Genomic DNA, 13,944 nt, shown 5'->3' on the forward strand with positions numbered 1-13,944 from the left:
TAAGAAAGACACTGGTCAAAAATAGCAACTAGATGACCCCCAGGAATTTTAGGATAATAATATGGAGACTAATGAGTAAAAGGTGGAGCTTTTTAGAAGACATTGGCCCCATTCCATCTGGTTTAAGTTACACAACAGTCAAAGATAGTGGTGGTAGCGTGATGGTCTGGAGCAGAACCTGGACAACTTGTCATAATTGATGGAACCATGAATTCTGCTCTGTGTCACATAATCCAAAGGCTGAATGTCTCCCCGTCAGTTTGTGACCTAAAACTCAAGCACAGTTAAGTTATGCATCAGGACAGTTATCCGAAGCACCCAAGCAAATCCACCTCAGAATGGCTCGAGATTCAGAATGAAGGTTTTAGAGTGTCAAAGTCCTGACTTGAAACCCATAGAGATACTGTGGCAAGACCTTAAATGTGCAGTTCATGTTGGAAAACCTGCTAGGTAAAACAGTTTAATTAAAACAATTCTGCAGGGAAAAGTGGGCCAAAATTCCTCCACATGATCTAAAAGGCTCAAGTTGTTGCAAGCATTTGATTGCCGTTGTCACTGCCAAGGGAGCTGCAGGCAATTCTTAGGTTTAGGGGGCAGTTACTTTTGCACATGGGTAATATAGGTTTTGAATAAATAGTAGTTGTCATTAAATGGAGCAATTAGTTGAAAAGGTGCATTTTGTGTTCCTTGTGTTGTCCTTATCGGATATTATCGTTAGATGGATGATCTAAAACAATTAAATGTGATACATTTGCAGTAGTAGAAGAAATTTGTGAGGGGGCAAATAATTTTTCACAACACTGTACAGGTATAGAGATTTTATCCTATGCACTAAAAAACTACTATTCAGTGAGAAATAGTCACAGTGACACAAAGCAGGAGAAAAGTGGTGACCACACAGAGGGGCAGCAGTTTCCTTATAGTTGGAGCACATGCTTGAATCTTGGGTATGGTGGTAATAGATTCTGCTGGAGGTATGACAGAATCCTATTTTATATGCTACAGCACATTTATTTAGGGAGAATACTGCGATAATCTAACATACAGCATGCTTCATTGGATGCAATTTATCAGATTTAATAAGGAGCAGTATATGGCATGCAATAGAGATGACAATATTAACTTATTTAAGCATCTTATCTGATGTAGATGTCCTGGGTATTATTTTTTTGTTATTGCATTATTGCTTTAATTTGCAGATTCTATTACAAATGTTTTATATTATAAATTGTGTATTTATTCCAAGTTTATTTTTCTTGTAGTCCATACAGTTTGATAAAGAGCAGCTAATATCTCTGACCCAGGACAACGCTGCACTGAAAGAACAAATAGAACTGTTGCAAAATGAGGCTAAGAAGTAAGTGCAAATAGTTTTTTAGGATTGTAATTCTTCATTTTATAACATTTTATAACCATCCATTCTAAACATAAAAGTCATTGGAAAACATGGTTCAAGTTGGCCTCACGAAAATATATTGCAAATTATTAGAAAATTGAATTTAATTTAAAGAATATTGGCTTATTAGCCTAGAAGGCGGGTGAAGCTGATATTCTAACCTGGCCTCTTCTTGCTACACTTTTAGAGCAATTACAGAACAGAAGCAGAGAATGAAGAGACTGGGCTCAGACTTGACGAGCGCTCAGAAAGAGATGAAAGTCAAGCACAAAGCATATGAGAATGCAGTTGGGATCCTGAGCCGACGTCTTCAGGAAGCACTGACTGCAAAAGAAACAATGGAATCTGAGCTCAATAAGCTCAAAGCACAAATATCAGAAGGAGGCGATAGTCAAGCTTTTCAGGTATTTTGAGAAAAATCATGGAACTGTTGTGAGAATGGTTACCGTGTGTGTGTGTGTATATAATATATATATACTAGCAGAAGGACCCGGCTTCGCACAGGTATATTTAATCTATTTCATTTGATGTTTGTGTGTATCGTTAAAAGATATCGACATAACAGTGACTTCTACAGCACCCCGCCCCTTAACACTGCCCCCCCCCCCCCCACAGTGCCCCGCCACTTTAAAATGGGACCTCAACAGCAGCCCATCCCCTTAACTTTGACCTTCACAGCAGCCCGCCACTTTAACAGTGAGTTTCACAGCACCCCACTCCCTTGACAGTGACCTCCTCAGGGGCCCGCTGCTTTAACAGTGACCTCACAGTACCGTTCTGCCTTAACAGTGACCTCCATAGCCGTTGCCCCTGCCCCGTTAACAGTGACCTCCATCCACAGTGCCTGCCCCTTTAACAGTGACCGCCACAGCGGCCTGCCCCCTTAACAATAACATCCACAGCGAACGCCTCTTTAACAGTGACCTCCAAACGGCCCCCCCTTTAACTGACCTCCACAGTACCCGCCTCTTTAACAGTGACCTCCACAGCGCCCTGCCTCTTTAATGCTAGGGCTACACAACGACATGTGTAGCAACAATTTTTTTAATGATGGGCTATGGTGTCGCACTGCGACATGTGACATACTGTGACACGACAGTTGCAAAAAATCCATCCAAGATGGATTTTTCAGCGATTGTTGTGTTGCAGTAGCAGCATGTCGCAGTGCAACACATTAGACTATTAGTATAAAAATTGTCGTGCGACATCAATGTCGCAATGTAGTTGTGCCCTATGTGCCGTGCGACTTATTGTCGCCGTGTAGCCCTAGCCTAAAGCTGACCTACAGCAGTGAAGAAAAATGGCTGGGTTGTTATAGAAACCTGGAGTAAAACTGTGTGTATGTGGAGACTAACGGCCTGCGAGCTTCTATTGGCTGATAAGGGACATGTGACCATGTGTATGGCAGTTGGGATATGCAGGCTTGTATTGGCTGATGCAGGTAATTTTTTAGGAATATCTCAGGAACGGTGCGTCCTAGAGAGCTGTGACCCCACAAGATTTCTTTTCAGGTAGCAAGGGATGTGTATACCAAGTTTCGTTGAAATCGATGTTTGAGTTTTTGAGTAAACCCGGAACATACATACACATATATACTTTATTTTGTTATATATATATATATATATATATATATATATATATATATATATATATATATATATATATATATATATATTTTTTTTTTTATTTTTATAACAAGTATGCTTTTTATTGTTTGTACACAGGAAAAAATAAATGTTTTCAAAAGTGAATTAAAAGCTGTAAACCATAGTAAGGCCATGCTGGAACGTGAACTACAAGAGGTCATATCACTCACCAGCCAGGAGCTTGAAGAATATAGAGAGAAAGTACTTGAGCTAGAAGATGAGGTGAGCAAAACTGAATATTACATTTTACAGAAAGGGAATTATTTATTGTGGTCTGCCCTAATTAACACTATAATTACTGTAGGAACCCTTTAAAAGAACTGTAGTGGAAATTTACCAGATGCTAGCAGAAATTGCATAGATGACGTGCGGCAAGTTTATTATGTGCCTATTAACTAGGCTTCACTAGTTAAAGGGCTTCTCTGGGCTTTTAATATTGATGACCTATCCTCAGTCAATATCAGTTCTGCCGGGGGTCTGACACCCGGCACCTCCGCCGATCAGCTGTATGAGGAGACGGCGCATACAGTGCATACATGCCGTCTTTCTTCTCTCTTCCTGCTCGTGGCTGCTTTGCCATAGACCTAGCAGCAGGAAGAGAGACGAGAGACGGCACTTGCACACCGAACTGATATTGATGACCTTTTCTGACCTGGTCATCAATATTAAAAGCCTCGAGAACCCCTTTAAGTTTTGAAAACTAGCCGAAAAAGGAGTATGATTAAGTCAGATTATGTGCCAGATTTATTATTCCCTTGAACCATTATTTTGGCCCAAAATATTGGGGTAAAGTAAGCCAGCCATGAGGTGGTGTAAAGAAGTGAAAAATATCTAGCATGTCTAGCACCAAATATATCATACAGTGTGAGCCACTGTGATAACTTTGCCACAATTTCTACCTGTCTGGTCTAGTTTTAGCTTGTCTTACTTTAGGAAAGTATTAGTAACTCTCAGCAAAAAAGACTTTGGTCCTCCCAAACAACAATAAATGTATACCCTCCTACAAAAGTAATACTAGTGCTCCATTCGTTACAATACCTAATATAACTAAGAGATGATGTATAAGGAGCTCCAGTGCCAAGTGTTCAAGTACTTAAGGCCACTTAGTACTGCTCGATGGAACAGACGATTTACATGCAGTGATCTACTCCACAGTATGGGAAGGAGCGATCGCCAATGCCAACGCTGAAACTTTTCCCACAAAACTATATATCAATCTGCTCAGCTCATCCTGCTCTATAACATGCTGTCTGCAGATTGCATTTCGTTTTGTGGTAACAGGTCCTCTTTAACGTTTCTGGTACCTATTGCAGGGAAAGTATCACCTATAATTTTTCCTGCCAGTTAAAACCATATAATGACACATAACCCTATTTCCTGAACATAATTATGGGCGCTGCCATCTTGCCTGAGCTGTTTTAGCAGCATTTAGAGAGAGGCTTTACGGCAGCCACCATGGGCATTGACACAATAATCTGGAGGGGACTCATTGACTTCTATGGTAGAGTTTCCTAGGCATCCTGTGTGACCTGTACAAAGGTCAGGATAGAGCTGTGACAATCGCCTATTGTGAATGATATATAAATAATGATGATTTTTTTAAAATCTGTATAGACTAGGAAATGAGACTTATTATTAGGGTTAGCGGCCAGGGCAAAAATTGCAAGATTTTAGGATTTAAAAACAAACAAGCAGATGGTGACATGCAAAAATAAAACCACCAAAAATGATTTCAAATATGTTTAAGGCTAGTTTCAAACTAGCGTTGTGGGATCCGGCAGGGAACAGGCTGCTGGGTCTCTCTGGATCTGGAATTGCTGGGAAACATTGTTTCTGTCTGGCCCCATTAAACTATAATTGGGAGCGGGGAAGATCCGGCTGCAACCTGGCAAACATGCCAAGATTTGGCCGGACGGAAAAAAAAAAACCGCTGCGCGGTTCCTACCGAATCTCACAACGCTAGTGTGAAACTAGCCTAACATAAAACATGATTTAGACATTAGGGGGGGTTTTATTCAACTGAATTTATCAAACATTTTCACAGCTCCTTGAAATGAAAGGTGGAATCTGATCTGGCCAGTTCTGCTTTACACCAGTTTGATAAATCACCCCCTAGGTCATTTTCTGATGACACATTCCCTTTAATATGTATTATATTTCATATATCTCCATGACCAACTTGTTAATATTTATTCCACACTGCAGCTGCAGGAATCGCGGGGCTTTAAAAGAAAAATTAAGAAATTGGAAGACCTCAACAAGAAACTGACACTAGAATTAGAACATGAACGAGGAAAGCTGGCTGGACTTGGACAATCCAATGCTGCTCTACGTGAACACAACAGTATACTTGAGGCTGCTCTGGCAAAGAGGGAGGCCGATTTGGTACAATTGAACTTACAGGTATGTACATTCAAATGGACCCAAAGTTACTTATTTTGGGGAACAAATATGATGTGACTGTCAACCTTCAGTTTGGAGACGCTTTTAAGTGTATGGTGAAATGTTTTTATATGTGAAATATAAACCACTGGTTAAACAACCAAAATCAATGCAACTCCAAGCTGTTTCAGCTATACCTGAAATGAAGACCCGTCTCATTTATCATTTTCTACACCTGTTTTAGTTGTAGAAAATAATCTAAATCTACGTCAGCAAAGGAGCTGGCGTAGATTTAGGCTGGGGATGGATATGTAGAAGCCGGCGCCTCTACATAACTTAGGTGCATCATGCCCCAGCGAAAGGGGTATTAATAAATGACTATATATTTAATTATATAGTAAACAGTGCCATGATGGAGCTTTTGCCTCAAGATGCTGGTACTGAAATTTGAGCAGGCTCCGTATGTGACAATATCATATGATAGTTGCTGATCTAGCTTTGCTCTTGATGTGTGATCGTTAAAATATGTTGTACAGGTTCAAGCAGTCCTTAAACGTAAAGAAGAAGAAGATGGGCAAATGAGAGAGCTAGTACAGAATCTGCAATACGCTTTGGAAAAAGAGAAGGCAAAGGTCACCAATCTGGCAGAGCAGGTAAAGAGTATGCCCTTAGTGACAAAGGCAAAGCAAGTATTTACATGAACATATTTGTTGGGGAGCTTTCTTCATATTTGACGGTTCAAGTAAGGTGTACAAAATCTCTTGTTAGGATGGAGACATTCCATTGTTTCCTTGTTAAGTACCTGTGAACATTGGTATTTATTTAATTGATACATTTGTAAAATATTTGATTCTTATGTAGCTAAATGCAGGAATTGATTGTGATAACAGAGTTCTACAGCTTCTCACTATGATCCACTAACAGGTTGCTGCCACTAAGGCCGAAGCAGCGCACAACAGACGGCACTATAGGGCTGCAGCACTGGAATTAAGTGAGATTAAGAAAGAACTTCAGTCAAAAGAACAGTTGATTCAAGCACTTCAATCCGAAGCTGAAAAACTGCAGTAAGTACTGAGAAGGAAAATTACATCTTGAAGATTATCCCTTTTCCAAATGCAAAAAAAAGTCTTTCTGCTGTGAAGTCTAAGGCAGGTTAGAGTACCTGGGCTGTGTGTAGTACTCCTTGTTCTACAACTGGCTATTGGAAATTTTTACATCCTGAACTTCATTATGATATTGTCTGTTTCATCCTGCAGGTCTCAGGATGAGAAGCATTCTCAGGAGCTGTCACAGTTTCAGCAGGAATTGGCTGAAGCACGGTCCCAGTTGGTACTTCTCCAGAAGGAACTAGATGATCAACTTGCTAAGAAGCCACACGGTAATCAAGAGGTAATAAGAAGTTGGAAAATGCCAAAGTGTTTTGGTCTTAAATGGAAATTCCAGTGAGGAATGAAGTTCCTGCAGCCTTGAAGGGAATTTTTCACTTAAGCAAATGGCATTTATCATGTAGACAAAGTTAATACAAGGCACTTACTAATGTATTGTGATTGTCCTTATTGCCTCCTTTGCTGGCTTGAGTAGTTTTTCCTTTGCATTGTACACTGCTTTTTTCCAGGGGTTACAACCCCCTGCAATCGAGCAGCAATGGCCGTGCTTGCACACTATAGGAAAACACGCTGGACTCTAGTGTCCAGGACTGTAGGACCGCGTGTAGGCACGCATGAGCATCAGCTCCTGTCCCAGCCACCTCGTATCTGCGCTGCAGCGGTGGCTATAACCCCTGGAACGAGCAGTGGATAATGCAATGGAATAATGAATCAAGCCAGCAAAGGAGGCAATATGGACAATCACAATATACCGTATTTTTCGCTTTATAAGACGCACCTGATAATAAGACGCACCTAGATTTTTGAGGAGGAAAATAAGAAAAAAAATATTTGAACCAAAAGGTGTGCTTTTGCTGGGTTTTGAACTAATGGTGGTCTGTGGATGACGCACTGTTATGGGGGGACCTGTGGATGACGCACTGTTATGGGGGACCTGTGGATGACACTGTTATGGGGGGACCTGTGGATGACACTGTTATGGGGGGACCTGTGGATGACACTGTTATGGGGGGACCTGTGGATGACACTGTTATGGGGGGACCTGTGGATGACACTGTTATGGGGGGACCTGTGGATGACACTGTTATGGGGGGACCTGTGGATGACACTGTTATGGGGGGACCTGTGGATGACACTGTTATGGGGGGACCTGTGGATGACGCATTGTTATGAGGGGGATGTGTGGATGATACACTACTATGGGGGATGTAGCATCATATATAGCATCTTATGTAATGGGGGTCACTATTCACACAGGGACAATATACTGTGACACATATGATACTGTGACCAGCATAAGATCATCTTATGCTGGTCACAGTATAATATGTGTCACAGTATATTGTCCCTGTGCGAATAGTGACCCTGATTACACCACAGGGCACACAGTAGACTTTATATGTAAAATCTTTTAATGGCTCTGCTTTCTTCTATACCAGTACTCACTATAAAAGCAGCAGTCCGGCCAGCACGTGACGTCACTCACTCAGTCACGCTCCTGCCAGCTTCATTAATGAAGTGGGAGGAGCATGACCGAGTGAGTGACGTCACGCGCCGGCTGGACCGCTGCTTTCATAGTGAGTACTGTTATAGAAGAAAGCAGATTGTAATGAAGCCGTTTTCACATGTAAAGTCTATAATCTTCAAGCAGTATCTCTGCTTTTAACTAGGGCAATCCACTGTAGTGCAACTCACTATGAAAGCGGCAGGCAGGGCGGCAGCGTAACCTCGCGATGCTCACTCATTCACGCTCCTCCCACTTCCTTCATGAATGAGTGAGCATCGCGAGGTTACGCTGCCGCCCTGCCTGCCGCTTTCATAGTGAGTTGCACTACAGAGAATTGCCCTAGTTAAAAGCAGAGATACTGCTTGAAGATTATAGACTTTACATGTGAAAATTGCTGTGAGCGGGGCCCGATGTATTACAGTACAGTGACTGCATCGGGCCCCGCCGCGAGTGTTATCAGCCTCCGTCCCCTCCTCCCACCCCTCTGATACATTGCGGCTTGCGATGTATCAGCGTCAGCAAAGTAAACATGGCAGTGTTCGCTTTATAAGACGCACTGCCATTTCCCCCCCCCACACTTTTGGGAGGCGGGAAGTGTGTCTTATAAAGCGAAAAATACGGTATTAGTAAGTGCCTTGTATTAACTCTGTCTCTATGATAAATGCCATTTGCTGAAGTGAGATAACCCCTTTAGTCTGTTCAGACTGTTGTACACAAATGAAGGCTGAGATCTGTGAATGAGTTAGGTCTACAAATTTGTGGATATCTGCATGTGTACGTTCATCTAAACCCACATTCTTCACAAGTGGAGGTAACATACCTTGATACATTGACGGAACTTTCTGCGTGCCAGGGTGGAATTAAAGGGGTTGTCCGGGTTCAGAGCTGAACCCGAACATACCCTTATTTTCACCCAGGCAGCCCCCTGAGGCTAGCATTGGAGCATCTCATGCTCTGATCCTCTGATCCGCTCCCTTGCCCTGCGCTAAATCGCGCAGGGCAAGGGCTCTTTTGTTTATCATAACACACTGCCGGGCAGAAGCCTCCGCCCGGCAGTGTGTTCGGTGACGTCACCGGCTCTGATGGACGGGCTTTAGCGCTGCCCTAGCTGTTTTACTGGCTAGGGCAGCGCTAAATCTCGCCCTTCAGTGTCGGTGACGTCACCGGGCTTCCTGGCAGCCCCATGGAGAGCCCAGTACGTCACCGGATCTCCAAAAAATGCGTTTGCCCTGCGCGATTTAGCGCAGGGCAAAGGAGAGCATCGAAGCATAAACTGCTCCGATGGTCAAGTCAGGGGTGCTGCCTGGGTGAAAATGGAGGTATGTCCGGGTTTAGCTCTGAACCCGGACAACCCCTTTAAGACAATAGCCTTAATCATACCTTCACTCCAGAATTCTAACTTGAGCAAAAATGTTATGACTTTTTGAAGCCAAAATTCTGGAGTGAAGGCATGATAAATCAGGGCCAATGGAGACAATTTATCATAAGTTATGGTCCGTAGCGGAATCCATAACGGGATTCTTCGATATCCCGAACCTTATACGCCGAACTTGAAAGCAGATGTTTGCTCAACACTATTCTTCACCCATTCAGCTCGGATTATTCTGTTGTCGTCACCAGCACTAACTAGTGGTCTATAGCGCTGCCCTAGGCTGTTTTACAGAGCTAAAGACAGCCCATTAGTGCTGGTGAAGTCACCGGGCTCATTGCTAGGTGGAAGTCTCCGCCTAGCATTCCCATACAGAGACCCGGTATGTGACTGGATCTAAATAAAAAACCCTTGCCTTGTATGATACAGCATAGGGCAAGGCGGAGCATCGGAGCATGAAATGCTCTAATGCTGAATGAGGGAAGAAGGCGTGTCGTCCAGGTTCAGCTCTGAACCTGGACAACCCCTTTAAATGTCTCATGTTGTTTGATAAATTTGTCTTATCCTTAAACCAAACACTTTTGTCTACAAAAGCTACTCCAGTTTTCCTGCCTATCCTCTCCTACTGGAGTGAGATTACGACTTTTTAAAAAAGTGTCAGTGATAAATATGGAGTAAAACTCATTAACCTAGCTAGCCACACCCACTTTCCCACCCACATATTTTAAAACTGGAGTTGGTGATGTAAAAATGCAAAAAGTTGTAACATTTTGGCGAAAGTAAATCCAAAAAGTCACAAAAGCCCTATTTTGCAACTTTTTGAAGCCGGAATTCAAAAAGTTGAGGCAAGATAAATCAGGGCCAATGTCTCTGTAATTATAAGGTTGCAGTTTTTTTGTGGATGCAGAAGATACTAGTTCATAATGAGCATTCTGAAAGAGAGACTATAGAAGTTAAAGAAGATATTTTGTATATCTTCTTTATAGTCTCTCTCTTTCAGACAATATTGAAGTGGATTTGCACCAATTATTTAAGTAGCGTACAAAACCCCACTGCTGTTCCTCGCATTTTTTTGATACATTTATGTGGCAGATTTGCTGGGGGGATTCTTGCACCTAGAGAGGGGTCCTTGTTTTAAGACCTCCATATCCCCTAGTAGGACATATATGGATGGGATTTATCTCTTTAAGGGCTTGTTCATCTCTTTAAGGGCTTGTTCCATTTAGAATACCCTTTTTCATATACCGTGTTACGGAATTCTGAGCTAGTAGTTGAGGCCAGAGGTCTCCTGGGCAGGATCCTAATCTCTTTGTCAATGATTGGCTAGTGGTAAGTGTCTCTGGAAGGCCTGTCTTTTTTTGCATTACAAAGAAGGCCTGTTGATTTGAATTGGCCCTGTGTAATGTTTAATTCCTCCTCTGATGGTGCTTCAGGAAAACGGAACACTTAAGCTGGCCGTACATATGAGATAAACGTTGGCCAAATGCTTGTTTGGCTGACAGCTATGTCTTGCCCGTGCATGCATGTGTCTGCTGCCAGAAACCTCTGGCAAGCTGGTTATCTCCCTGAAAACAAAAGGATCGGGCATGTTGAGATCCAATACGCCTGACCTTTCTGTTTTCCAACATCTGACATCAGGGAAGAGTCAAGAGCCACCTATATACATTAAATGGTCAACTGATGCCACCAAAATCTATGGGTTCAGCCATATACATCTAATGTGTATAGTCTGCATTATTGCCATCTTTTCCCACAGATAACAACAGATTTCATGGGGTTCCCAGCAAGTGGAAACTTTGTGATCACTGGTTGTCAAGGAAGCAAAGAACCCCTTTAAATAAATGATTTTGCTTGCTTATTCTGTTTTCAGCAGTTCTGCTTCTTTTTAGTTCACGATAAGTTTGCCAAAAAATGAAATATTCTGGGAAGCAGCAGGGAGAGTCTATCAATAGCACAAGTAACTAGTATCAGTTGTTTAGCGGATAAAAAAATATAAAATTTCTGTCTTTTGTTTTTAGGGCTTTGTTTTCTGCAAAAAGCATTTGGTACATTCAGTATGTCTTGTGTGTCTTTTCTCCAGGTAGAAGATTTAAAGTGGGAGGTGGAACAGAAGGAGCGTGAGATTCAGTCCCTGAAGCAACAGCTGGACATGACAGAGCAGCGCAACCAAAGAGAACTGGAAAATGTTCAAACCTTGCTTCAGGTATGTACATTTTGTTTGTAAGCAGTCATTTATTTTTATTGAATCTTTTTTTAACACAATACAAGTATCATCCCTAATTCAAGTGAATTTAGATTTAAATAGGATTAAGTTATGGCTGCCTGCTAGGTCACAGTATCCCAACAAATCGATTTTCCCATCTTAGAAAATTATAACATTCTTGGCAATGGATGTCTGACCTCTGGGACCTGCGTCAATCCCAAGAATGAGGAGACTTAGATCTCTTTGACTTCACTCCTTTGATACCCTTTATGCAGAAAATTACAACTTGGACCCATTCAACAGTGGGAAACACTAAAGGGCCCTTTACACTTCCCGAACATCGGGTTATTATCACTAACAAGTGTTTGTAAGAACGCTTGTTAGCGATAATCTGCCTATGTAAATGTGCTGCCGATTGCCCGATGCTAGAGCGAAATAGTAGTTCATCTGGTAAATGGATCTTTTTATGCGGACACCTAAATCATCCTTTGTGGCAGCAAATTGTACCGTCTAAACAGAACTTTGTTGCTGGCAAACAATGATTCTGTATGGGGACGAATGATTGCATTTGCAATCACTCCTTCCCATACTGTGGAGGAGATCACTTGCATGTAAATGGAGGGATCTCCTTCACTGACGAGCAGGCAATTGTCAGGAAGGAATGTTTCCCTCCTCCTGAAAATTGTCTGCTTAACTTGAGCAGTGTAAAAGGGGCCTAAAGGATTAGTAGGAGTCCTGGCTGTCAGATGGGAAAAATGTTTTTATTGTTTATGCAAGTTAGTTTTTATCAGTATGAGCTGATATCATTTGTATATAATACATTTTTGTTGGCTGATTTGTTACACTGTCCTTTTGTTACACCACAGAATCTCAAAGCTGAACTTGAGGTTGTACGAGAAGATCTAACTATGACTCAGAGTGACAAGTTGATGCTGCAGAAAAAAGTGACTGAACTGAAAAGCAGCATGAAGACCTTGCTACAACAGAACCAGCAGTTAAAACTGGATCTTCGTCAAAGCCGGACTAAGAAGGTTGGAAGTGAAAAAATAAAAGTTACTGGCAGCCACATGTTCACAGGACTCAGGGTTTGGTTAGGGATACATTGCTAACAATACATGTATTTCTCCTATATAGGCCTTAGTATTCCTCCGGTATATCTCGGTCATAGTTGAATCGTATTATAATTTGAGTTTCACATCTTATAAACATATCTTTATAAGAATGACCCTCTTTGTCACAAGATTGTCTTCCAACATGTTGGAAACCTTCAGATGGGCTTGATAGCTGACTACTTGGTCCAATTAATGGACCATGCATGACACCATGTCTGATTAGCTGTAGTATTCCTGAGTAATAAGTGAAATACTAGTTGTGGAAAATAATTAACATATTAAAATTAGTCCTTTCAAATCTGTTTTAGATTGGAAATCCACAATACATGGTTCTGTATGTATACTTTTAAATATTTTAAGCACTGTTACTAAGCTGTGTATATGTAGCTCAAACCTCACATTATTAATAAAATACTGTAACTCTGGGTTCTCAATGTTAGAAATAAGTTTCCTAACCAGGACACCTTACTGCTTTTTGATTTATTTACCCTTTTTCTTGCTTTTGTCTACAGAGGAAAGAGTTTAAAGGAGACATTACGTCGTCCAATCCTGCGACTCCAGTTAAGATACCTGACTGTCCTGTACCAGCTTCCTTACTAGAAGAGCTCCTGAAGCCTACAACGATCAGCAGAGAGCCTCTGAAAAACCTGAACAGCTGTCTTCGCCAACTGAAGTAATACCACTGTATTTGTAATGGCATTCTCATTATGATAACTAAGGTCATGGAATTGTCAGGGAAAGGTTTCTTTCAGCTATGTCAGCCCATGGTGTCAGTTGCCTATTTTTGTTCTCCTGCTTGTTGTTTTCTTGGTGGTGCAAGGATTTCTGGTAAAAAAATAAATAAATTTGTACTTTCACTAGCATCGATCAAACATGAGTACCTTTTACACTTCAGTAGAAGAAATACACTTGTCAGACATATGATCAAGAGTGTTGGTGTGCTTTCATCACTGTGTTTTGCATTGCACATCAGAAGTGTACTTTGGTAAGATTTCTAGACATATACCCATGATAGATACCATGTATTCACAAGAACCCTATTGTGGAGGAGCAGCGTTTGAGATAACAATTGTAGCTTAGGCTGTATTTCAACAGCTAAATTACGCTGTTTTCCCCCCACATTAATTGTTCAAATTTAACCTTTATTATTTATCATTAATATCAATATTAATGATAAATAATAAAGGTTCAATTTTAACAATTAATGTGGGGGGGGGGGGGCA

The 13,944-nt window shown here is 41.5% G+C and overlaps 1 protein-coding gene across 2 annotated transcripts in view; it reads left to right on the forward strand.

Annotated features, from left to right (window-relative positions):
• The window catches only part of GOLGA3 (golgin A3), a 54,493-nt gene that overhangs the window by 37,612 nt on the left and 2,937 nt on the right, over positions 1-13,944 (forward strand). For both annotated transcript variants that reach the window (XM_040416274.1, XM_040416275.1), the window contains 10 exons: positions 1,263-1,357; positions 1,584-1,800; positions 3,121-3,264; positions 5,248-5,445; positions 5,961-6,077; positions 6,349-6,488; positions 6,681-6,813; positions 11,487-11,609; positions 12,476-12,640; positions 13,234-13,394. In XM_040416274.1, the coding sequence (XP_040272208.1) occupies positions 1,263-1,357; positions 1,584-1,800; positions 3,121-3,264; positions 5,248-5,445; positions 5,961-6,077; positions 6,349-6,488; positions 6,681-6,813; positions 11,487-11,609; positions 12,476-12,640; positions 13,234-13,394 (1,493 nt within the window). The remainder of the gene's footprint in view (positions 1-1,262; positions 1,358-1,583; positions 1,801-3,120; positions 3,265-5,247; positions 5,446-5,960; positions 6,078-6,348; positions 6,489-6,680; positions 6,814-11,486; positions 11,610-12,475; positions 12,641-13,233; positions 13,395-13,944) is intronic.

Source organism: Bufo bufo, chromosome 2 (genome assembly GCF_905171765.1).
Source record: "Bufo bufo chromosome 2, aBufBuf1.1, whole genome shotgun sequence".
Classification (NCBI taxonomy): Eukaryota; Metazoa; Chordata; class Amphibia; order Anura; family Bufonidae; genus Bufo; species Bufo bufo.